Raw genomic sequence first — 26,713 nt, forward strand, 5'->3', positions numbered from 1 at the left:
CACAAACACACACACTGCAAATGCCCTAACGCTATCTGCATATCTCACAAGTATGCAATTAAAACAATAAAGAGGGAGGAGATTAAAAAAAGTGTGTTTCTCCCTCTCACCCAAAAGTGCTGCTCCAGGGGTAGGAGTGAGGGAATAATTCTGGAGGTTTTAATTTAAAAAAGGTAAATTATACATGCTGGACATTGGGACACATACGTACGTACACGCAAACACAGAGCAGTGTGTTCTTAAGCAATTTTTTCACCACTTTTCAGTGCATAAACTATTAACACCCCGCGGTGCAAACTGCATGGGCATTAGAGAACACGATGACATTGGGCCCGAAACCTGGACTATTAAACTAAAGAAGAAGTGATTCAAAATTAACCCCTAAATGTGATTGTGTTCTTACTGGAGACCAAGGGTCACTCTCCCACGTGCATTTGTGTGATACCAGCATCCACATAAGGTTTTCAGTCACACTAGGATTCAGTCAGGCTCCTATATCACTGCAGTTGCTTTTGAATATTTTAATACCCTAAAACTATCATCTGTAACAACACTTCATGCCTGCTGATAACTAATTGGTCAAATTTATTCCTGGTGCAACTCCAATGGCTCAAGGAGCGGAACTGCACTATGGAAGAGTTTGGTCGGTTGCGTAATATAACATAGCACCATCCAGTCTAATGCCATTTTAATCAACATTTTATCATGACCTCACACATGCAAGTTGCAATCCTGATACAAAAATGACAGTATGACATGAATGAGTTACCTATCACTTAGTCACACTCCTTTCCTTTGAACAAAGTAAAACTATTTGTGGCTGGAATTTATTTCTATATTATGTCAGTCAATACAAGTATTATTTCAAGATGCAAGTACAAACAAATATTGACTTATGTGCTGTGGACAGGAAAACCTGAGCTAGAAATAAGGATTCCCAGCAGGCTTATACAAACACAGGTTATCGGAAGTCTAAGACTGGTTGGTTCTGTTTTTCTTAAATAGAAGTATCCTACCTCTACTAAGTATAAATACAATGCAATACAATTCCAATACAAAGGCTCCTCAAATATGAATTTGATATGCATTAACTGATAACACTCATGCTTACTCATGAGTATTTTCCAGTCACTGCTTTGCCAGCAGCTGGCAGAGCACTGCATGCTAATTTTCATGTGGTTACTTTTAGGTTTTTGCTTGGCTGGCTTATATCCCTACCAGAAGACCTGAAAGTGCTGAGAAGCCATTTCTGAACTCACATGTCATATTAAGGAGCACTTTTGTATAGAAAAAATATATTATTGTATCAGCAACAAATTTGTTGTAATTAGAAATGGCCTTTGTACCACACAGTGTCAGAAATAATATTGATATGTTGCTTATTACAATAAAAGAGAACATCAAAGTGCACCATAGAGCTTCCTATGACAGGAATGCATGTCGTAGATATTCCAGCTCACTTTTAAGACAATAAATGGCATTGATCATATTTGTGAAAATGGTCCCACAAGAAAATAAACGTGGTTCCTCCATTCAGTAGAACCTCACTAATATGCACACATGTCAGGGAGACCAGTTACAGCTTATGACTAAGTATGCAAACAAAGGTAATATAAAAAAAGCATAGTGTAAAATGTAGCATACTTTATATTTCCTAAATGTGGTTCAATCATTCGCATTAATATTTCAGAATGCAACAGTATATGCATCACGGAATCCAAGCAGTATTATATCTCGCACGATCTTAGCACATTGCTCTCTGAGAATTGTGGAACGAAAATCAGTTTTCTTGAGTAGACTGTAAGGTCTTTGGATTAGTGAGGTTCTACTGTAATGGTAAAAATAACATTTCTCTCTGATGCTAACATTTGGGCAGACCCAACCACATACTGGCAGATGGATGACTTGCACTTCACATTTTGTGTTCTTGAAATGGGAGTTAAAAAAACCCCAAGGTATTTTCCTCTCCCCAGCAACTGCATGTGCTTTATCCCTTTATAACATTTTCCTTTTAGGTGAATAGGGCCCCAAAAATTACCGTTTTTCTTCTCTGCTGTTATGGTGGCTAGCGCATCTGGAATGCAGCTATAGTCCTAAATGTAAATACAGTACTGGATAAATACTGAAGATAACTTTAAAGATGCAGTATCCCTTTTAAAAATGCCTTTTTGCTTCCAAATTCCTAAAAGCCAGAGTAAAGGGTCTGAATTCCTTTAAGAAAAAACTGTTGTAAGTAATTCTAAGAACTGAGATGTCATTGAAATAGAGTAATTCACGTAAGAGAAAAAACAACTGATATCTAATATTCAACCAATATGCGATTAGAATCTTTCCTTATTCACTCATCAGAAGAATGCGTAATTTTTAGGCCACAGAAAGGCTAGAACATCCAGAACCTATTACATACCTCATATATATCTATATGTTTGTTTGGGACTGACAAACCAAGTGGACAGATTAGAGACAAATAAAAATAAAGAATATTTGAGTGGGAAACAGGAAGAGAAAACAGGTTTCTAATCGCCAGTAGAGAAGTTACTTTCTGCTGAAGCCAATGTGATTCCAGTGTTGGTCCCATTAACTCATCACATACACAAATCTTTAGCAAAGAATCAACAAGAGATGATGAGTAAGATTGGAGTTCAGACATGTAAGGAAACTCCTCTAGCCATTTAAATACTTATTCATTTTTTTTTCTAGGTGAAGTGACTATACTTCAGCCCTGGAAAGTGAAAGTCAATTGAAGAAAATAATCCTATAAGCAGAAAAACTGCAAAGTGACTTGGAAGCTACGACGGCCAACGCTCCGCACCTTGCCGTTACCTCACTCAAAACAGTCACTATTCAGTGTGTTACTCATTCTGCATAGTTACTCCACTTCTTGCAGAGTTATTCTTCCACTGATCTTTAACCTACAGCTTGTATCAACTCTCAGAAAGTGGAGAAAAAAAATGTGCTGCACTTTGTGCAAATAAATAGAAGCTACGAATGACATGCATTAATACCTTTTTTAACACAGCAAGATAGCTCATAAAAGCTTCAGTAACAAGACTTTTTTAAAAAAAACTACTTCTACAGGTTTCCTCTTCTTCCCAGAAAATGGCACTCAGGCAGGAATAACTAAATTCTGAAAGCATCTCAAGAAAAAAAAAAATTTTAAAAAAATTAAAATAAATCAACTAATTGCAAACCATTAGTGGCCTAAAGCGTTCCAATTTCTCCACTCCTTTGTCCTGCTCTCCCACGCTGCCAAGGGATACTGCATCTTTGATCCAGTTCCTACCGTACAACCAAACAAGCTACACACAGTTTGGAAGGCCCTATGCAGTCATCATGACAGAAGGCTCCGCAGCCTTTGCACACGATCATGGCTTTCAGCCTGCAGGAGCATTTCAGTTCCAGTTCGTCGGCATTGCTACTGTCAGTAAATTTCTGAACCGGGATCTGCGCGTTCTGGTTAGACAGGCCCGTGGCAGTGTTTGAGCCACTTCCTAAAATCCCGATCGATTTCTCAATTGCAGATGCTGCCCTTTTGAAGCTTGTGCTACCAAAGTGTATCGTTGGGTAATTTCCACAAAGCTGCTGCTGCTGCTGCTGCTAGGTGCTGCGTCTGTATTTTCTGAGCAGCAAGTTGGGTAAAAGGCTTCTGTGGCTCAGAAAGTAAATAGGAAGAGAAATCTGCATTTTTTAATGCAAATGCTTTTAACTGTTCTTTCACTTCGTTCTGATCATAGGAAGCTTGTTTCATGCCCAGTTCGCAGCTGCTGCTTAAACCTTCCTCAAAAGAAATAGGTTCAGACTTTATATTGCTACAGATGCTTGCTGGCTGAGGCCAACTAAGTCTTTTAGTGGTTTCCATAGTAACTGTCGGTTGTTTCTGATCAGAGGGGACTTCTGCATTTGGGTGAGGAGGGGGAGGAGGTGGCAGGGGCGGTGGGGGAGGAGGGGGATGCACTAATGTTTTACTCTGCAGAGTTTGAGAGGCACTGGCAATGTCATCACCTTCCTTAATTGAAATATTAGGGGAAAACACACTTCCTAGCCTCAGCTGGTGAGCTGCTGTAGAAATATTCACATCTCCCAAGCCCTTCTGTTCCAGGTGTCTGCTAAAAGCAAAGGCATTGCAGCCAGGTGGGCCTTTTGAAGTAGTTTGCAACAAAGCTGCCGTAGGAATGGGGCCTCTTGCAGTCATGGACATTTGGTAAAAATGCTGTCTATGTGAGGTACTAGCTTCTGCGTGAAAGCTGCCGTTTTTATCAATGTGAAATAAGCTCTGCTGGAAACTGCATGAAGGCAACGGCCTCTTCTGCTGCTTGATCTCCGGACTGTGAGCGATCCGGCTCTGAATGGCATGTTTGTTCAGCCACTCCTGCTTAAATGGCTGACCATGCCCTAGCTGGTTCATGCTGGAACTAATTACACAAGGAGCCACTTTAACATCTGTGTCCATTGACACCTTCCCAGGCTCACATTTAACTTGAGCGTGTTCCCCTACAGTCCTGGCCATCCTCTTTTTTGGATGGTTTTCACGCTTTCTGATTTGTAGCGGGGCTATGCTGCCTGCTGTAAATCCTTTACCATCTGGATTGGGAGAGTTGGAAGGATGTTCAGCGATATTTCTCTCGGACACTGCTGTTTTACATACTGAGGTAGTTTGCAAAGGCAAGGGAAGCCTGTTAATTTCTAGTTTGGCTCCTGATCGGGGCTGCGGCAGCACTTTCTCTAAAGGCAGATTGCCTTGCAGTAACTGTGTCACTAAAGGATTGTTGGCCTCCACTGACGACAAGCGACAGCTAGAGCCCCCGGCACTGGTAACTCTCTTCAGGGTTTCTGTTGTCAGGGACAGGGAGTCTTCCATGGAGTCTGCAATCGATGTCTTGGAGGTCTGCGGCGTCTGTGCGCTCGTGGCTATTTCTGCTGTCTGGGCAGGCATTTCAGGTCCTGTAAAATCCTCGGTGTCCATCCTGAAGCACTTGTCAGACTCATTAGTTTCTGATTTAACAGGAATGGCAATGCTTGTCAAAAGACTCCTGGATTGCAGTTCTGACATTTGCGTGTAACTGGAAGGTTCTGTTTTGACATTTTTTAAGCAGTTTTGCTCTGCGTATTCCTTATGCTTACCAGAGTTGAGATGGCCAACCATTGGCTGGTCTGTACTCATTGCCTCTTCATCATGCCAACAGATTCTATTGTTAGTGTTATACTGATTGGCACAGGCAGCATCTGCTTCATTTTTAAATGCTGAAGGACCTCTTAATTGTTCAGCAAAACCTTGGCTGGGAGTAACCACCTCAATTAATTTATCTTGAGGAGTGAGAGGCACTTCTCGAAGACTCGAACAACCTGCCTGCAAGTTCTTGCTGTCTTGCTTTGCTGTAACGGTGATAAAGCTGGAGCTGTGCTCAAGGCTTTCATTTGAGACCACTTCAGGCCTGCTTATGACAGACACCTGAGGACAGCCTATACTTTGTAAGGCAGTTTCTGTCCTTACAGGTCTGCACTGCAGGTCAATGCTGCTCTCTGCATTGTCAGTAGAAGAAGAAAGTGACAGACTGGAATTCAGATTTGTAGTGTGGTCAACAATGACTTTGCAAGGTATAGACCTATTCATGGCAGTTTGTGTATAGCTCACTGGCTGAGATTTACCAGAGAGATCCATTCGGTTTCGTGCTCCAGCACTTTTTTCTAAGAGATCAGCATTTAATTTAGTAGCATTATCATAGGAGCTTATTGTCACCATGTTACCAGTAAACATTGAAATGGGTGGCCTTGCAACAGAATCTGCTGCTGCGAGGGCCTCACTGCAACTTAAAGCTGACCTAACAGTAGTGTGAATGGAGACGGTGCTCTGCTCGTTACACCCAGTTATGGCTATCTTATCAGAAGAAAACCGGTTGGTAGTCCCCACTGGGGGAATGAGTACAGAACTACCAGAGAGATGATTTGGCAAATTATTTGCAATAGATGAAGCTGGCACAGTGGTATAATGACTGGAGACTGCGTTATTCACATTGCTACTTGGTATGGGCAACCTTTTGTCATCGATGGCATTTGATAAGACCGTATTGTCTATGGAGACTGGTACATTACTGTTATCAATACATTTTGGTCCAACGGTTACGCATGGAGTATCAGCCCCTTGGATGGTTTTCAGCATATTTATGTTACAAGCTGAAACTGCTGTGTTTGCGCTGTCAACAGACATTAAAACAGAGGATTTATCAATAGAACTTGCAAAAGAAAGTTCTTTAATTGCTCCAGACATAGCAGTGCTGCAAACAGACACAGAGACTGAACTTTTATTATAAAGCACTGGCACACTGTTACTTTCAGTAGAGGTAGATGAAATAATTTTCTCACACAATTGTGGCATAGATATATTTTCATCAGAACTGTGCACAGATATCTCAGTAGCAGTTTCTGGTAATGTAGCTGTGTTAAGTGACTGCTGCAATAAAGTGGTAGTCTCGCGGTGATGAGCAGACTTGTTGCTAGGGGACCTGCAGTTAGGATTGACTATAATGACACCGGTAGAGCCTTCAATCTTTGTGTCAGTAGAAGCTGGTATCTCCAGAGAAGAGGTGCTTTCCTTTGAGCTGAACTGTGACTTTGATTCTTTATTAGTCTGGAGTAGATGAGCTCTGGCTTGATGTTTTGCAAATAGCTTGGCCTTTGTTTGCTCCTTGATGTGTGCCAGCGTTCTTGTCTTCCCACCTTCGCATGGGGTCCCCATTGCTCCAGAGACTATGCTCGCAGCTGCTGCCACGGCCGCTGCAGCTGCAGCTTCTCTTTGGGCTCTTGCTTGCTGGGCTCTCGCTTTGATATCTGCAAGAGTTCTAGCCCCAGTGTTTCTCCCACTGCTGACCGATGTACTTGGGGAAACTCGAGGTTCTGGTTTAGAAACAGGTTGGCTCTTGATGATAAAAGGTGGTCCAATTTTTGAAAGCTGAATCTAGAGGAAGAAGAAAACCAATAACTTTAATGCGATCATCGACTCAGTAAAATCACCAACGGTCTCTTAAAGGGTCAGAAAAAAGTAAGGAAGGGAATTACTGTTCAGTGCAGCTGGACAGAAAAATGCTAAAAATTAATCATATTTACACTTCAGTATTTTATCATAGTGCAGCATGAGTAACTGACACCTGTATTAGCCTACTCACGTTGATCCTTCTGACAGGAAGGAAGATTGAACTGAATGACAACATGCTGCTTATCTGATACAATTTGTCAAGTGTATCTGACTGAGAAGATCAACAGGCCTCATGTAGTGATACTGGAAAAGAGCCTATGACAAAGCACTTGCTGCAAATGTGTGAAACATTAACTACCCAATGACTAAGACTAAGGAACAGCCTGTCTTTCGCTTATATTCCAGACAACAAATCTTGCCTTTAGATAGGACATGGCAGTGTCTCTACTGAGCCTGTTTTTCATGTTAAACCACAGAATACTTTAGAGTAGTGGTATAAAAGAGGTGAATCACCAAAGGATATGCCTTTCCCTTCCTCACTCACAATTTTAAGATACTTGCTTCAGTATATTCCTGGGATACCTCCTACACTATTGCATTTCAAAAATTAAATCCTCCAAACTACAAATATTAAAAATGCAAAAGATTAAAGTTTTAAATATCTAAAACTTTAAGCAAAATAATAAGATGTAAAATCACTGGGATAATTAGTATGTTTCTAATTAGGCACATCTCTTTCCAGGATTAGAGATTAAGAGTCCAGAGACCACCTTATAAGTCATATACTCTTTCAGAATACCCCCTCTCTAAAAAAAAATAATTCAATTTCTTAGAAGGAATATATGTTTACTAGCTGTCCACAGTAATAGGACTTAGTGGTTAATGCTGTGACTTCTCTTCGGAAAGGAACTGAGAAGAAAACCAGGTAGTATTTGTAGAAAAAGTAGTTGTAAAGTAGTTGATGGGAAGTGAGAGCCATATAGCAGAATGATTTAGGAGAACAGGGGTTCTTTTTCCTCTTTTCATTAGAAAGGATAAGGGTTTGTTGGTGAGATGACCCAAGAGCCAAATATGTTACAGAAAAAAAACATACTAAAATTGACTGTACAAAATTATTGTTTGAAATGCTTGTCAGTGTTTCAGTACTCTCATTCACTGGTTGGAGGCTTCAGGGAGATTCAGTTCTTAAGACTGTGCAAGGCTGAGAGCATCTGATTTTCCATGAGACATCAGTGGAAATCAATATTAAGATGGTATTGCAAAATATAACCATTTATATAACCATAAAACTCTGTGCTGGTCTGGAGGGCTGGAATACTTCACTTTCCCCAACAGTTAAATTTTTGGCTTATAAATAAACACTTTTGCCTAATACTGTGAGGCTTTAACATTTACATGATCATATTTTAAAGAATATCACAAACTCACAACTACCTCAAAACATTTTGCTTTCTGTTTCAGTAGCAACTTTTTTTGTTTCCATTTTGCATCACCAGAACTACAAAAGCTCTAAGTGCTTGATTATTTTTATTACTATAGTCACAAACTTTTTTTATTCCCTAGTGATCTATTTTCTTTTGTGCTTAGAGAATGATTAGAATTTATTAGGTTAGATATAGACCTCCTGAATATGAAAGAATATCACTAAGCTCAGAATGGGCTAAGTTCCAATTGCATCACTGCTCATAAAAATAAATTAGTTGAAATATGCTGCAGCACTAGTGATTAAAACAGTTAGCCTATTTGCCCTCCTGGCCATATTAACAATGTTCAGTGATTGCAGCAGTTAAAAATAAATGCAGAATAGGGCATTTCTGAATAATCAGGCACTGGTATTGCAAAGTCAATGGCTTAAGTTCAGTAAATTGGATCTAAAACTTGGCTGATGTCATCATGTACAAAATTAAAAGGGTCAAAACACTGAGCCTATATATAACTAAATCTATAGATTCCCCTGTTAGAAGAAAAAAGCTTTGAACTGTAATTTACTTTCTCACATAGCAGAATGATACACATAAAAGTGTTTGCTTAGTTGGTGTATCTTTTTTGCCTTTTGCTTTGCCATTGACAAAGATATCCATATACATATAGATTAGATACTTCCCCTGACAGCCAGGTCTTTGCTTCCAATTAATTCTACAGGGAAATGTTATACTTCAGCCTACCACAAGCCCTGGGCTTGCAAAGGGATCTCCAACTATTCTGACTCTAGGTTCTTTTGCTGGATTAAGGCACTGGCTGTTTTTCTTAGTATTGGTTAAGGTAACATTCATTATTCATGGTTGCTGAAGAAGACATCTGCAGGAGAACAAGTGGATAATACGGTTGGGCAATTAGAAAAACAAGTAGCACTGTGTAAATGACAGGGAAGCTATCGAATTAGATTAAGGTATAGATCTTGGAAAACTTTCCCTCACACAAAAGCATTTTTGTACCAAAGACCCTGACTGAAAAACTATAGGTATATTTATATCAGAAATAATTTGGCATGGTAGGAATGTAACAGTAGAGTGAAACCATCAGTACTAACACCCCTCACACCTCCACATAAAAATACACCATGCACCATGTCTACATGCAGTCAGTAGGAGGGAGATAATAAATCTTCAGTTTCCAAGTCAGCCTGTTTATTCAATACTTTACCTTAAGGGGTGGAACTCGGGGTTCCTCTCTGGGTGGGTGATCTTTATCAGCTGGACTTGTTGATGAAGCACTACGATTAGGCTGATCATCATCTATTCTGGCTCTCTTCTCTTTGCAGATTCCAAAACTGTGCTGTTCTGCTGTTTTCCTCTTTGGGATCTCTGGGTCTCTGCTTTCACTCCTCACTTCAGGTGATTTTGTGGGTTCTAAAGACTTGGAAGAATGCGAGCTCTCCAGACGGCTTTGGGTGCTGCCTGTTAGCTTGTGAGATTTACTTCTGCACACTTCAGAGTATGTAGGTTTCTCTAGAGATGAGGTATATAGTTTATCATGTGGCTTTGATGGAAGCAATTCAATATTTTTGCCAACTGATCCTTCTGATAAGACAGCTACCTCTGACGACAAGAGTGTACCTTTTTTGTCACCTCTTTGCTGAACACTGTGATTTTTAATTTTGATCATCTCTGGAGGAGAGTGTTCAGGGATAGATGCAATGTAGGATTTCTCGATTTCAGAATGTGACTTACATGGCTGATGACTGAGGTTTTTGCTCTGGGGCTCTTCCAGTACTGAAGTGTCAGGTATAATTGTCAGTGGACTGACTTTCATATTTTCAGGGGCACTCTGAAGTTGCTTTGGCTGAACAACAAGACTCTCTTCTTGAACCACCTTAGAAATGGCAGGGCTTTCTTCTTTCAAAGGGGGAAGGGAGTCTTCCAACAAACACGGTGATTTCCTTTGCTGCAGAATAAGTCTTTCATTGCTTGGGGAATTAGAAACTGGAGATGTCTCTGATGGAAGAGGCAAACTATTTGCCACAGATGTTTCAGAAGTCAGAAGAACAGAAGATACTGAAGATGTTTCTGATGTTAAAGGCAAATCAGACATTGGAGATGTTTCTGATGTTAAAGGTAAATTAGAAGCTGGTGATGCCTCTGAAGTTAAAGGTAAATTTGACATCAGAGATGCTTCAGAGGTTACAGGTGAGGTGGACATTGGAGAGATTTCCGACATTAAAGGTGTGTGCAAGTTTTCATCACTGGCCTTTTGCTGAATATCACCTTCAATGTTTTCAGTACTGGACACTTCAGATAAGCAAGCTGTTTCAAGAGATGCTGGAGTACAGGGTTCCTCTGAAGTTGACTGAGTGTCTCCTCCAGGAGAGGCAATACAAACACATGGTCCTTCTGGACTTCCAGAGGAAAAGGAAGTTTCAGAAATACAAGCATTCTCAGACAACTGTTCCTCAGGGTCACTTTGAAGCTCCATATCCACCGCAATACCTCCACCGGTGAACAAGGAGCCTTCCAGAGGGGCATTTTGCATTTCTGGTGCAATTAGCTCTTTTGCAGACTCAGAATCCTTCTCGGCTGTATCACTGACAGAGTTTGTGGAGGAAGCTGATCGTGCTGGTGATACGCAATCCTCCAGCTGATCTATCACAACTGACATCTCCTCCTGAGGGCATTCTGACTTCAACTCCACTTTAATTTCAATGTGAGATACAGTATCAGTTACATCATTCATCATGACACAGGATTCAGTGCTGTCTGCAAGCTGCGCTGCCTCTGTTTCTTCATTTGTGCCAGCTGGACTTACTGACTCCTCAGAAAACTCTTGTTCTGTTTTATGGTTCTCCTCTTGACATTCACAAATACTTGTCTCAACCTCCTCAGCAATCTCCTCCTGAATGATTGATTCTTCAGGTATCAGTATATCCTCTGAGTCTGCTGTTAGATCCTTGACAGGAGCCTGTTCCATGCTACAAAGAGATGGGCAATAATCTCTCTCTGGTAAAGGTGGAACTTTAGCGCCTTTCACTTCTTGGTCCTCAAAGGTTGCTTGCTTAGAAGGACCAGCTGTGCCAGAAGTACCACACAAAGAGCTGCTTTCCTCTTCATCATTGCTCTGCACTGCGGTGAGTTTCATTGATTCCCCTCTTGACATTCCCAATCTAAAAAAAAGCACACAAATTAAAAAGGTTTTTTTCATCACAGACATGATAAAGGAATAGGATCATCTTTCTCATCCACATCTTTTATTTGCAAAAAGTACATACTTTCCAGTTTAAAATATTGCTTTGGTTAAGTGGTGGCTGACTAATTTATATATGTGTTTATATATTTTGGAAACCTAATTACCCATATTTTCTTACTAGTGTTAAAAATCTGAAGTATTTTTATAATAAGTAATCTGTTATTCATTATTTAACTATCCAGCACTCCAGCGAAACAAAAAAAGCAAGCTATTCACTACCACTCATGTTCTGTTTAAATTTCTGTGTTGCTGTTTTTTTTAAATACCAGCACAACACTGCAATACTAATACGGCATACATTGCAGAGGAAATGCACAACTGTATCTTCTTCCATCAGTAATAGTTCTAAAGAAAATCCATTCTTTCCTCCTGCACCTGCATTTAGGGTTAACACAGCCAGCAATATGGCTTAAATATTTCACTTTAAAGAAAAAGCTGCATCTAAAACTAATAAGGCAAAGCATGTGTTTCAATTTTGTAATTTGACAGTCATTTCAAATGAATGATGAAAATCAAAATAACTCCACTTCAGCCTCATTTTACAACTCAAGAGGCAATTATAAAGATCTCAGTTGACAGCTTGTGTGGTTTTGCTCCATTCTTTCAGCAAACCAAATACTTCATTTAAGGTAAAAACTACTTCTAAATAAACAGATCTATGTATACACTATTCATTCGATTTCACTATAATTAAAAAGAAGTTTAGCATTCTTATGGAGCTAAAAAGATACATATTTGTAATTATGCATTAATTCTCAGGGATCAAGTGCAAAGGAACCCTTCCTATGTATATTTCTCTTCTGAAGATTTTCTTACCTTTGTTCCTAAAAATATTAGTTAAAAAAAAGTTTTATTACTTCAACACAATTAGAAAGACGCTCAAAGAACCAAATCAAAACCAAATCAAAAGCCAACAGCTGAAAAAAACTGTTATTGTTTAAAAAGTTATGTGCTCTGACATCCTCATTTCCTCCTAAGGACAGTGGGAGTACATTTATTCAGCATCCTTAGTAGGATTTTCCAAGGAGAATTTGTGCCTCAGCAATTCCGTAATAGTAGAAAATACACAAAAGCTTGGTTGGAGCTTTAAAAGAAATTTCATGGTCTTGACGATCTTCTAATCTACTTAACAGAAGTTTAATCTCTCTTCTCAATCAGAAAACAAAGAACAGTATGGAAATAAGCATGCATAAGAGATATTCAGAAATTACGGAAGCAAAATAACTTGTCAATGTGCAGCCAGAGGACACAAAGATCACAAAGGACCATGTCTATGAAGTACAGAATAAACATGTGAAAAAACACAACCTGTGGTCATGCATTTTAAAAATACTGAACAAATGCATTACAGTGATAGCTGTAAATGCCAAAAAAACCCTCTCAACCCCCAAAAATAGCCTAGAATTGGTACCCCAAAAAGCACTCTCAGCTGCCTGCCACTAGGCACTTAACATGCACTATGCCATCAATACACCCAGGAAGGATCCTCTAGAGAGCAATTCAGAACAGCAAATTTACATCTCCAACATTGACCGCATTTCAGATGTGTCTTTCTTCTATACAGACTACAGGTTCCGTACACAGTCTAAGTTTATGTTATAAATTTAAGTGAGTAAAGTTTAGTTTACCTAGGTTTAGGTGAGTAACTTTCCTTTTGTAAACAAGCAAACATTATCTCAGGAAAATATGGAGGGGAAAGAAATCCACTGTATTACTGAAAACTGAAACAGTGGTCTATTTCCTCTAGGAAGCTTCCATCATGAAAAGATATGGCCTGACAGTTATCGTAATGGAATGAAAATCAGCAAAGGAATGAAAGACAGGATAAGGGTGAATGCAGCTGTCACACGGACACTACACAAATGCACACATTCTAGTAACATGGTGAACAGGAAGAAATGTAAGAAAAATAAGATAATACAGGATTAAGGCGAGCAGAACGCATACTGAACCTTAATCTTTTGTTTTCAGTATTGGAAATACTACTATCTTGAAGAAGATACTGCAGTGAAGAAAAAGGCTTTCAAAAGGAGAAAGCTGAAGATCAGCATGTTTAAGGCAATCTCAGCTTGCAAGATAAACAGCTGATCTGTTTTCTTCTTTAGAGAAAAAGACACCCAAAGTTTGCAAAATAGCAAATCATTATTATTTAATGAAGGATTAAATCAACAATGAAATTAAAACTTTGATTTAGTGAGCTGGCAGTACTATCCTGACATGTAAGTCTCTGAAGTGTGGGAAAAGAAATAATATATTGAGAAAACAGAGTATAACCCTTGCAATCCTGGGGTAAAAAGCCTGAATAACGTGGATTTCTGGCAACACGCATCAGCTGATCCTAGAAAAATAACTGCAGAATGAAGATTTTGTTTTTTAAATAAAGTCAGAGAGAAGATGGTTGTTCATTAAGCAACCATGAGGAAGTGGAAAGAGAACATAAATGGATGTAAGTAAACCACAACTGACAGCCCCATGATTAACAGCCTGGGTACAGCTAAAAGCAAACACAAGAAACATAACGTGCGGAGCCAACATGGAAGAAGCACTCTGAAGCCTTTGAATGCCATCAACTGGGGAATTTGTAAAAATGCTTACAATCATTCTGCATCTATTAATGGTCCTTCTCTAAGTACAAGGTGCCACTTTAATTTAGCTATGGAATATTAAAAGATCAGATTAGGTGAAGTCAGAGCAAAAATACATTGACTGTAAAGTGAGCAAGTTAGCCTGCAAGAGAGATCCCTTTTGCAGACAGTGCACATGAGAAATAGCTCAGGAAGCTTTCAAAATCTGCTACTTCAGTTGGATCAGCATAGCTGGAAAGAGGCAAAGCCCAGTCATACTCAAAGCACTTTAAAAAACAAAATGAAAAAAGGTGAGGGAACTTCCACAAGGTGAAAACTATAACATTCAGTCAGTAAATAATGAGGAAAAGTACTTAAATCTAGCCAAGCAGCAAAGAGATAGAATCTGCCTACATAACAGCCAGGAAGAAGAATGCACGTGAAACAACACAAGCTGGGGAAAGGGCAGGGGGAACAAGTTTCAGAAATAGTCAAGATGGGAATGATGTGCAATATGACATTTTGCATAACAACGTTGATGTCAGGAACCCATCCACCCCAATGACACTTATCACTGCAGATTGAGTAATTATCTGCCAACCATTACAGTGTCCAGCATTCAGCTGGCACAGCAGGACTGCTGGCTCGGTAAAATTATCAGTATCACTCTCTGTGCATGTGACAGTCATTTGTGACCGAGGAATGGGCTTTAGCTGGAGTGAGGTGCTCCTGCTTTGCTGGTACTGAACTTCTACTTCTTGTGGAAGTGCTTATGCCAACACCTTACATAGCACTTTCCCTCATGAAACGTTGGTAACTGACTCTTCTCCTGACATGCATAATGAAAAGCCATTATGTTCCTTCTCTAAAAACCTTTTTTTTTTTTTTAATACTAAACGAATCAACACCTGGACTACACTGAGATCTCAAAGCTGTTAAGTAAGAAATTAAGCATTTGACAGTAAGATAGTCTGTGCTATTAAGACCCTAGAACTTCCATTATAGGTAAAGTGGTATAGAAATAATATTCACAGTGGGAAAAAGCACCAAGCAAGGATGTGCAAATAAAATACTAAAATAGATCTGTCCATTTGCTGCCTTGTTCTCACTACATTTCCCAGTGGTCCAAGGCAGTAGATTGTGAGAAGCAGCACTGTTACTGCAGAAACACTTTAGTTAAAGCCTTAATCTTTAAGTTAATCACTTATAAGAAGGGTTCCCTGTGCCCTGGATTTCCTAAGTGAAAAACATCTAACAACAAAACTAAGACATCTCATGTGATGATGGTTCCCATGGCACATTTGTGTCTGCTAAGTATTATGTACAGACACAACTAAAACATATCTGAAAATATTTTTTTAAACAGTAACTTTAAAAGAATTAGCTTATACTTTATAATAATTAATACATTTGATACTTACTATTTTAAAAAACAGAGATGCAATTCAAAGTATTGATGGATTAACTTTTTAAATCAATCGTTAAGAGGAAGAATCTTGAATTTTAAAAAGATGTCAATCTCCTTAAATTCTGATTTTTTAAAAAACTGAATATAAGACTGAATCTTCAGCTGCTACCATCTCTGTCTCATCATCAATGAAATTGTGCTGACTTATCCCAGTTGTGTGCCTGGAGTGATACTATCAAATTCATTTTAGCCAGCTAAGGGTATTTATTTATTCGTTGCATCCCACTTCTAAAATTAGACTTGTCACTTTCATGTCTCTAGCTAATGCTTCTTCTATGTCATATATTCTACTCCAGGAAAGGGCCATCTCAGTCAAGCAATAAAAAACACTACTTGATTTTGGAAACTTTGCAACTAGCTCAGAAAAAATAAAATAAATTAAAACATACTACAGAAATATCTCTACTGGTCTTCTAGTCTGTAGAAGCTGTATTTATATTCTGCAGGAGGGGAGAATTGCTATCTTTTAAAAGATAATTAGAAAATACGTGCTTAGGCCTTGTGTCTTAAGCTCTCCTTGGAATGAATTTTTATGGATGAGTTATGAACCTTTAAAAATGCAATTGTAATGCAAGTGCAGACACACCACTATAATTCTACTCACAACTTCTTATACCAGGGAACGACTGCCGTTGATAACTGCTTTATTAAGTTTTACAGCATATAACTGTGCTATGTGAAGCAGAGAATTATATTTTCATTTCCTCCTAAAAGAAAATTTAAAAATGCTTTTATTTGCTTCAATACTTACTTTTCACCATAAAACCTTTCAAAGAATTTTTCTTTCCAGGGTTCTGTTTTCTTTTCCTTTTCGATCTCTTGTCTGATGCGCAACTGCATTTCTGGTGTAAACTCGCCTAAAAAACAAATACTAACATATTGAATAAAAGTTGTCAAGTATTAGCTTAATATGGGTAATTATAAATTACAGATACAAAGATGACATACAGTGATTTCTGTTACAGTCACCTAACAATTCCAAATGAAATTAATGAAAAACAGAAGTGAGTGTGACTTACATTTTCAAGTACTTCAATAATTTGAAAGTAGACTGGTGGGATGTAGTTGCATGTGTTTATGTTTCTGGCAGTGACGAAAATGCCTGGGTTTTGGTTTTTTTGGGGGTTTTTTTTTTGTTTGTTTGTTTTTTGGGGGGGTTGTTTTAGCTTTTTTTAAACTGTCAAAATAAGCTGTCAGCAAGCTGTAAAACATGCACTAAATTCAAAATGGAATTGGCAATTTTTCTTTTGCTCAATTACTGGTGTATTACACTTTCTATTCTGTAAGTATTTCTCAAATGCAGAAACAAAGACATTCTTCATAAAAACAATTAACCTTTGGTAAATCTGAGAAGAAGTAGAGAGTTACCTTCTGCCAATCTCTGTTTCCACCCTTGTGCTGCATAAGCGAAGAATTCATTATTTAGAGCAGAACTACTGAGGCGCAAAACTCCATCACTTCCCATCTAGAAAATAAGCCGATGGTAACAGAAGACAGTGTCAGAAACAGCATCAGCTAAGATTACATAAAAACAGAGTTCCAATTAAGGGAAATGGGGAGGGATGAGGAGTGGGAATAACAAAGAAAATTACCTATTACTACTACTACAGCATTTTCATTATAATCATTACTGCAAGGGGGCTAATCCAGCATCGGTGTGCTCTCTCCAGTCATCACTATTACTGATCATAACTCAGTTTGCAACTGATTGATGTGTTTTAATCACAGCCTTCTATCTTGAGCCTATGTCTAGAGCTATTGCACACAATCGAAAACCAAGATGATTATTGTGCTTGTGCATCTGCCTGGAATACGGTACAAATCAACTTAATTAAGTGTAATGAAGACAGTAACCTCGCTGTTTCTAAATAAACCTAACACTTTCTACATCTGTCAAACATTCAATGATAAAACACCATTAAAAGTTTTAATGACAATATTTCCTACAAAAGCTTTTGAAACCAATCCAACTATTGAGCTTTCTTTTCCCATAAAACTTAATGCTTATTTTCAGGTTGTGAAGATGTCAGACTATTGAAGGAATTCTAAGAACTGAGAAAAGTAATTATATAAAACAAACTAACAGTTGGCATCACCTCTAGCATAAATAAACAGATAATTAAAACAAACTAACGAATAAAGAGAGAGAGGAAGCAGCAGAAGAGGTAACATTGCTAGAACAAGCACTCGCTATTTCACATACTTTAAGGTAACTAAGAGATAAATGTTTGACAACAGTGTTTGTGATCTAGCAGCAAAAACCAGCGTGTTTTCCAGCATATTAACATATGATTTAGTAATACATAATATCCCCTAATTCTCAGTGCTTGTTTCAAACTGAAGCCAGAAAGAAGCAGACGGGTCAGAAACATTAAATGTTATTTAGCTGTATCTCCCTTGCTAAGCTCTATATTTCACTGATAACACTGGCCCTACTTTCAGAACACTCTTTGCTAATTTACTCATTGCCTAGCCGACATCCTGTCCCACAACAATCTCATGGGAGTAAACCAGAAAGAGGTGAAGTAGTAAAAAGAGAAACAAAGTGATAAGCATGGACTCTGAACAACATGCAATGCTAAAGGCATGCGATTACAGCAAGAAAAGAGTATGTGCACGATACCAGCATCCCTCAACAGCATAGAAACCTACAGTACTGCTGCCTGTGATTTCCTGCTCTATGGCATTGTTTTGCCAACAAGTCATCAGATTTGCATTCAAGTAGGGTGGATGTATAATGCTACTATGCTCCTCATGATGTGGGTTGTGGAACACATGCATATTAATTACAGATAGGCTATGACTAATGCTGAAACTGGAGAAAAACTGGAAAGAAGCAGTGAAACAAGCAGCAGAAGCAGCAAGAAAATACAATCAGTGAGACAAGAGAAAGGCCATACAGAACATGTACTTATTGTATAAATCAAACTGGTACGAAACATTACCTTAGAATCATAGAACCATTGGGTTGGAAAAAAACCTTTAAGATCTTGGAGTCCAACCATAACCTGTCCACTGCTAAACTGTGTCCCTAAGCACCTCATCTACCTGTCTTTTAAACACCTTCAGGGATGGTGACTCCACCACTTCCCTGGGCAGGCTGTTCCAATGCCTGATAACCCTTTCAGTGAAGAAATTTTTCCTAATATCTAATCTAAACCTCCCCTGGTGCACATTCCTCTGCCAAATGAACTTTTTCAGAAATATTTAAATTCCAGAATTAATATATTCAAGTAAGATTTTTAGATACTAGTGCCTCTTCCACCTGAAAAAACAAACCAGTACATGGTTGAAAACAGAACTTACACTATTTCCTAAAAAGGCAAGATGAGAAGTTACCGATAAAAGAATAAGTAACTTTTTGTCCCTCAGAGAAAAGTGCTGAAGCTACGTTCAGTTTCAGCATAAAAGGAGGTGAAGTAGTAACACCCGCTCTTGACAATGTAAGTTGTACTCCAAACTTCAGTAAATTCAAGATTTTATCGCAAAGCCTGACAGTGTTTTGCAGGAAAGAGTAATACAGACATGAAATTGTTATTATCATATTTAACTTCATTTAATTGCAGGCTGTCTCTAAAAGGCATGGTCCTCTTGAAACTCTATTACTCAGCTGATGGCAAACAGTGTAGCCATATCACTAGCCAGATCAACAAATCTCATAGGAATGTAATAGTTTCTGGACAACAATGTTCTGTTAAAACAGCAAGATGATCCAACTTACCCTAAGGTCATACAATCAATAGACCTCATGCAAAGTTGGAATGTACCACAAGAGGTGGAAAGAGAATGCCACTTTTCAGCAGCAATCCACCTTCAGATTGCAGAAAACAATATGAAACTGTAGCCAAGTGTGATCACGCTATTTCACTAGGCTGCATAAATCAAAAGCCTTATGAAGACTGCCAAGTTGTATTACCATGTGAATACAAGAACCATATTAGCTTTGTTGTAACCTTGTTGTTGTAAGTACATGAGAAAAGCAATCTTTGTAGGAAGAGTTACTGTATCTCCATTGGCTAATTGGATCGTATTGACTAATATATTTGGGAAAAAAGTGCCAAGTTTTTGGGTGCACAATTTCTAATTAGGTGTGAAAAAGACACTGCAAAACACAAGATAAGTTCTAGAAAGAGGTTCAACCAAATTAAAATTTTAACTAGTCTACCTGAGAACAAAGCACACACTGGAGCTTCAGAACAGAAAGCAAATGTTAGCAAGGTAAAGTTCATCAGTTCTTGTGGACCAGAAAAGATGCCAATTATTAAGTACCAGTGGAAGAAAAAAGGAGGCAGGAGAAGTGACAGAAGAAGAATAGCAGAAAGGGAAAATGAGAAGATTGCAATGGGTTACCCAAGAAAAATTAGTATAGGTCAACTAGCACTGGAACAACAGCTCACGTGTGGACTGCATCGGATAACTGATGCATGCTGCGTTGACCACTTCAGATATTAACTGTAAGAGTTACACTCTTACAAGTATTAGGGAACTATTGGGTTGGCTAAAAATTAATTGCTTCTTTTTTTTTCAGTAGACAGATATATATGTCTTGAAATGTAACTAACTTCATCTTAAACCACAAATTCACTATGTAAGTTGACAGCTGACAGTTGGAGTTTGTTTTAAAAAAAGGAAGTGCTCAACTTTGTTAAAAGTTATTTATTTAACATAGATATCAAAGTGGAAAATCAAAAGGAACATTTTCATTATATTTTGCTGCATTACTTCCAAAAAGGAAAAAACGCCGTGCAACCTCAGAAAAACTTATGTGGTGTGTATGGTGAAGATGCCTTAAAAATACAGCAATGCCAGAATTAGTTTTCTAAATTTCTGTCCAGATATTTTGATGTTAAAAATGCACCATGCTCAGGAAGGCCAGTGGAAGTTGATAACAACAAAATAAAGGCATTGATTGACTCCAGTTGGTATTTAATGACACAAGAGACTGCTGAGAATCTTGACATATTGAAATCGAGCATTGAAAAACCATTTAAAGCAAATTGGATATGTTAGGAAGCTCAATATTTGAGTACCACATGAGCTCAAAGAAATTCATCTCACTAAGTGCTTTGACATGTGAGATTCTCTCTTGAAATGTGAAGAAAATGATCCTTTTTTGAAGTGCATGATAACAGGTGATGACAAATGGATCACCTACAACAACCGTGAACCAAAAAGATCATGGAGAAAGTGTGATGAACCACCTCAGAGCACTTCAAAAGCAGATATGCACCAAAGGAAGGTTATGTCAGTCTGTTATGATTTCACAGGTAATCGGTATTTTGTGTTGCTTGCAAGGAACCAAACTATTAATTCAGACATGTACTGCATCAACTGGATAAATTAAATGATGGCATCAAACAGAAGCGCCCAGAATTGGCAAACTGCAAAGGTGTTGTGTTTCACCATGATAACACTAAACCACATACAACTTTGGCCACTCAGTCAAGACTTGCTGCAGCTTGGATGGGATGTGTTACCATCCATTTACCAGACCTGGCACCATCAGAGGACCATTGGTTTTGTTCCTTACAAAATGTCATGAATGGTAAAACCTTCACTGCTGATGAAGATATCAAATTGTTCTTGGAACTGTTTTCTGCCAAAAAAGATAAGAACTTTTTTGAGTGCAAAATCATGAAGTTGCCTGAAAGATGGCAAAAGGCAATTGAACAAAATGGACAATATATTGTTTAATAAAGCTTTTGTTTCCCATGAAAAAATTGCCTTTCATTTACCCAGAAAAACACACAATTACTTTTTGGCCAACCCAAAAAGTTTACAAGATCAAAAATATGTTGCTAAAGGTGCTTACATGAAGAAAAGTAAGAAGAACAAATGCAAGAGGAAGATATTGCTGACTTCACTGTAGTCATTGCCTTTGAGGAACTGTCAGAAGAAGACCTTTCCTAAGACCTATGGTTCATGGGACCACACAACTCATGGAAGATTTAAGTAGCTAGAAGAGCCAAAATCTAGACTGAGGAGCATATAAAGATACAGAAGGTGGAAACACACTAACAGAGAAGCAGCTTCCAGTGACCGATTTTAACATGATATGAATGAATCGTTTCATGCTAAAACACTGCATGATAGTGTTGTCTACTCTCATGCATGGAAACAGTCATCATTATCTAGACTTGGTACACTTAATGTAGGGTAACAGATACCAATGGAAAAAATGTAGGAAATAAAGAGCTGGCCAGCTCCAGTGACTTCACCAAACTTGCTCAGAAATTTGAGAGCAAAGAAAATATGTGCTGGGAATGGAACAGGAAGAATTAATCAGTCAGTTAAAGCTCAAAGAGAGAAGGATCGGGACAAAAAAGCTAAAGGAACTCATAATAGCCGAAGAGCCAAAGTGAATGAGGCAAAAAATTTGTAAGATTAAAAAAGTACTAAGAAGAAAGCAGATCCACTACCAACTGAGGCAAACAACAAAAACTAAACTAACAAGGAGTGAAATGGTTTAGCTGTTTTTGATTCATTTAAAGACTTCTGCACAGGGGAAAAAAGTTTGAACAAGTTAGAACAGACAAAAACCAAGCAATTTTAAATCTGGTTGTTTTGGAAAAAAGAGGGAATGGAACAGAAAAAGTCTGTCAGAAACAACACTAACAAAAAGATGTTTTAGTCCTTTTCTCAATACCCTTCATGTGAAATCAGGCTGACATTTTTTTCTGCTCTGTTAAACTTGGAAGGACTAAGAGATCTTCCTCCTACAATACTGGCTAACAACTTCTACCGAAATAATATTCTTTTACCTCACTCAGAGAATGCATTTTCATCTAAGCCAAAAAGTTAAAGTGGAAATGGAAAATTTTGAAACCAAAGGGTATATTTACTTCTTTATGCTCTGATGACAGAGACAGCACAATTAACCACTTTGCCTAAATTAGAATTTGAAGAAACATGCCAATAAAGCAGTTCTTAAATACACTGTTAATTTTTATGGTATTTAAAAAATGCTGTCCAACAGAGACAGTGTGTTAATGAGCTGGAACAACAAACATTTCTTGGAAAGTTTATGTTTTATTCTGTTGAGCTTTAAATTTCTGTTTTTCTGATTAAGCACAATGGTAGGATTAAGTTTTCTAATTAATACTTTGATGCAGAATTCACAATGGCTTTTAAAAGTTCTTTCTTTTTATTGAAAGCAAACAAAAACCATCCAACCTCAAAACATATCTGCTAAAATCCAACATCTGTTTGCATTACAAAGCAAATGTCAAACACTTTTATCAAAAGGAACTGAGTAATGTTTCTATGAACAACTACTTCAATTATTTTCCTCTAAGCTCCCCTGAAAATTTTTTCCTGACAATACGGCAGGGATTATTCTTGTAGCTCAACGTGAAGCTCACACTGGTGGTTTAGTAAGGATTCAGCAAGTACTGCATAGGTACGTACTTAGGTTAACTAATCTTGGCTAGAATGGTTGAAGACAAGAATCAGCAAATCTGTTATTTCTATCTCTCTAAAGCCTCCAAAATACTAAAAATGAAAAATTTATATCACACACAGGACAAATTACACTTTATTTATGTATGCGGAGAGACACCACTGCTGTTTTGTAACACGGAACAAATGTGATTCTCCAGTGCTGGGCACCAGCACCAAACTGACCCGTGATGACTGTACAGAGCAAATGTAGCAGCTGAGGATGTGTCAGTCTTAGTGACTGACCTTCTGAATGTAAAAACTTTGGAGACCTGGCTCATTTTACTCTGGATGATCATAGAATAAAAGTTCACAGATGATAGAGAAGACCATTATCTGTATTTTGCACCTGAAATCTCTAATACTAAGGGGAATTCTCTCCAAGAAACAGAACTGTTTGAGTCCAAGTACACAGAAATAAATACTTAATTGAAGTATTCTTCATCACGACTCTGGAAGATCTCCTCTGTTTCCACTAAGAGTTAAAGGAAGCATAAAGAAGATCAAACTCCTTATTAGGGCTTCTACATTTGCTGCCTAAACTAATCAGCATCAAACCCCTTCACAAACTAAATCCAAAGAGAACATCAGTAGATGTTTCAAGTATACCAGATGCTCTCTTGCTTCACAAAATCCCCACAGGATTAAAATTTGCTACCAAATCTAGCAAAATGTGACAGTAAGCTTTAGAAGAAATTGCAACAACACAACGCATGTCTCAACATGCATGAGTTTCTACTAATTGGATATCCTCTGAATGCAGACTACCGTAAACAGGATGAGTACTTTTGGAACACACACTTTGGTGACTAATTTCTGTGCTTTTCTTATACATCCATTATGCTGCGTAAGCCAACCGTGTACAATTCTTGTTTGTTGATCCTATGCATTTCCACCACTTCCTACTGGTGATCATGAAGTCTGATGCATTAATTGTTCCTTCACGCCACAGTGTCTTTGTCAGCAAAAACCAGACCTCTCAGTGCTTAACACCATGCCAGGTGGTTCATGTTGTGACAGGAATGAACTGCCCTCTCTTTTAAAGTGCCTACTTTTTAAAATAAGCTACCTACTCAGATTGCTTAAGCTACCCAAATACAGATGTAAGCAGCAACTATTTATAGCTATCAACTATCCTAACAGAAAACACTGACCTTGGGCCTAAGACTTTTTCAAGGACTGTGAAGCAGTATGTGGAATGGAAGACAAAGTGTAAAAATAAGTTTTGCCCAATTGTGCTGGTTTTGGCTGGGATATAGTTAATTTCCTCCATAGTAGCTAGTATGGGGCTATGTTCTGGATTTGTGCTAAAAACAGTGTTGATATTATAATGTTTTCTTTACTTCTGAACAGTGCTTACACAGAGTCAAGACCTCTTCTGCTTCTCACCCCACCCCACTAGTGAGCAGTCTAGGGGTACACAAGAAGCTGGGAGGGGATTAAGCTGGGACAGCTGACCCCAACTGACCAAAGGGATACGCCATACCATAAGAAGTCGTGCTCGGCATATAAAGCTGGGAAAAGAAAGAAGGGGGATAAGTTCAGAGTTACGGTTCTTGTCTTCCCAAGTAACTGTTACACATGACGGAGCCCTGCTTTCCTGGAGATGGCTGAACACCTGCCTGTCAATGAGAAATTGTGAATGAATTCCTTGTTTTGCTTTGCTTGTGTGCACAGCTTTTGCTTTACTTATGAAACTGTCTTTATCTCAACCCACGAGTTTTCTCACTTTTACCCTTCCAATTCTCTGCCCCATCCCACCTAGCGGGCCTGGGGGAGGAGTAAGCGAGCAGCTGTGTGGGGCTTAGTTGCCAGCTGGGGTTAAACCATGACACCAATTCACAAGCAAGTCCCCAGGTGATACTATGAAATATCTGTGTATAGCACCAAAACTGGATGCTTGCCACCTGTGATCAGTGGCTTCAGGTCACTACTTAAAGTGCTTTTGGGATTCTTTGAGGGGTGAATAGAAGGGGACACTGCTAGCAACCATAATAATACCCAAACTCATACTTTATAAACTATCATTTGATGGCAAAGATTAATATTTGCTATTAATGGTTTCTATAGTGTTAGTGTCAAATTCTAGGCCCTACAACTCTATACAAATGTAATTTAAAAAGTAATGGAGGGTGCTGGCATTACTGACTGGAATTCAGTTTAAGATTAAAACAGCTAATGTGAATGTCTAACCGTGGCCTGGGTTTCCAATCTCCTATCACATTCAAGAGAGATCTAGCTGATGTCAATAAAGACTAGAGGACTATTCAGCTGACCAGCAAGTCGGCATCTACAATGAGACAAATAGCTCTTCAGGCTGTTTGTTCATGTATTGACTTGATCTGCATCCTCTGTAATGGGAGTTTAGACACTTAGCATGCTTGCAGACATTCAAATTTAGATGTCTTCATTTGGAGGTGAACCCTATCCTCTTCTGTGTCAAACAGCTCAGAAACTGGATACAGGAAAGCTACAAAGAGGTAACACTGCAGCAGCAGAAAAACATAACAAGAAAAGCACTGATAAAATTAATTCCTGTTAATGCTTATAAAGCACAATATAAAAGATGAAGCAATGCATTTTTAAAGGCTGTATGCCTACTTATTAAGTATCGAAAGCCTAAAAAAAAGGACACACTTTGTCACACAGGGCAGAACTACATACAAGCCCTATGAATACATTTGGATCAAACATTCTGGGTATAAGCACTCACAAACATGCTCCCGAGCACTGGCACAACAGACTGTAAACCCACATTGCTGCACTGGACACCAAAGACTACATTCCTATTCCTCTTGAAAGAGCATGCTTAAAATGGGCACATGCAAATTCTAAATAGGCAGTCTCAGGCACCAGTAATTCACTTACATGGGCAACAGTTTGGTAAGTTTGAAATTCAGACATAACAGCACAATGCACCCAAACACACCATCAGAGAATAAAAAGCTCTCTCCATGCGAAACCCTACTAACCTTCATATGAGCCTTATATAAAGAGAAAGGTAATTACAAAATTAGACTCTGCTCTGGAAAAAGAGAAGGAGCCAATCCCAAGAACAGCTTAAGAAAAGACAATGCCGTCAGCGTCCAAGAGATTCACCACCTCCCAAGGGGATTCCAAAGGGGGAATGAAGGAGAATGAGGACAACAAAGACCATCCAATGAACCTGATGAAGGTCTTGGTAGGTCTGATGCCTGCAAATTCTACCCACTTCACTGCTTATTGAACTTTGATATCCTTCACATAGGAAAGAAACATGCTGTACAGACAGATGTACTAATTTCTCCAAAATTTGAATGCTGTATTTATATACATGGCCCAATAGTATGGGCAGATAAAATATTGTTCTGTGAACCACTGCTAAAACAAGTTTATTTATAAAAGGAGGGGTTGAAGAAGGGGCCAACGTGATGACAGTGGTACATTTATCTTGGTCTTTGATGATTGAACACTAATGCAAGAACTACAAATGGTATGTAGGAGGACTTGAAAGAGTTAGTTAACAATCAACATTTTGATTTAATTGGCAAAATGGAGATCTGATAATTCGTATGATTGATAGCAATATAAAAGACTAAAGCTTGTTTGGGAAAA

At 38.4% G+C, this 26,713-nt stretch overlaps 1 protein-coding gene across 1 annotated transcript in view; it reads right to left on the reverse strand.

The window, feature by feature from the left end:
- Positions 1-3,279: 3,279 nt before the first annotated feature.
- LOC104536410 (putative Polycomb group protein ASXL3) overlaps positions 3,280-26,713 on the reverse strand; it is a gene marked incomplete at its 5' end in the record, with an annotated part of 68,606 nt that continues 45,172 nt past the window's right edge. The window contains 5 exon segments of the mRNA XM_010179005.1: positions 3,280-3,598; positions 3,600-6,952; positions 9,614-11,567; positions 16,434-16,539; positions 17,051-17,147. Coding sequence (XP_010177307.1) covers positions 3,280-3,598; positions 3,600-6,952; positions 9,614-11,567; positions 16,434-16,539; positions 17,051-17,147 — 5,829 coding nt within the window.

This window comes from Mesitornis unicolor, unplaced genomic scaffold (genome assembly GCF_000695765.1).
Source record: "Mesitornis unicolor isolate BGI_N332 unplaced genomic scaffold, ASM69576v1 scaffold7672, whole genome shotgun sequence".
NCBI classification, from domain to species: Eukaryota; Metazoa; Chordata; class Aves; order Mesitornithiformes; family Mesitornithidae; genus Mesitornis; species Mesitornis unicolor.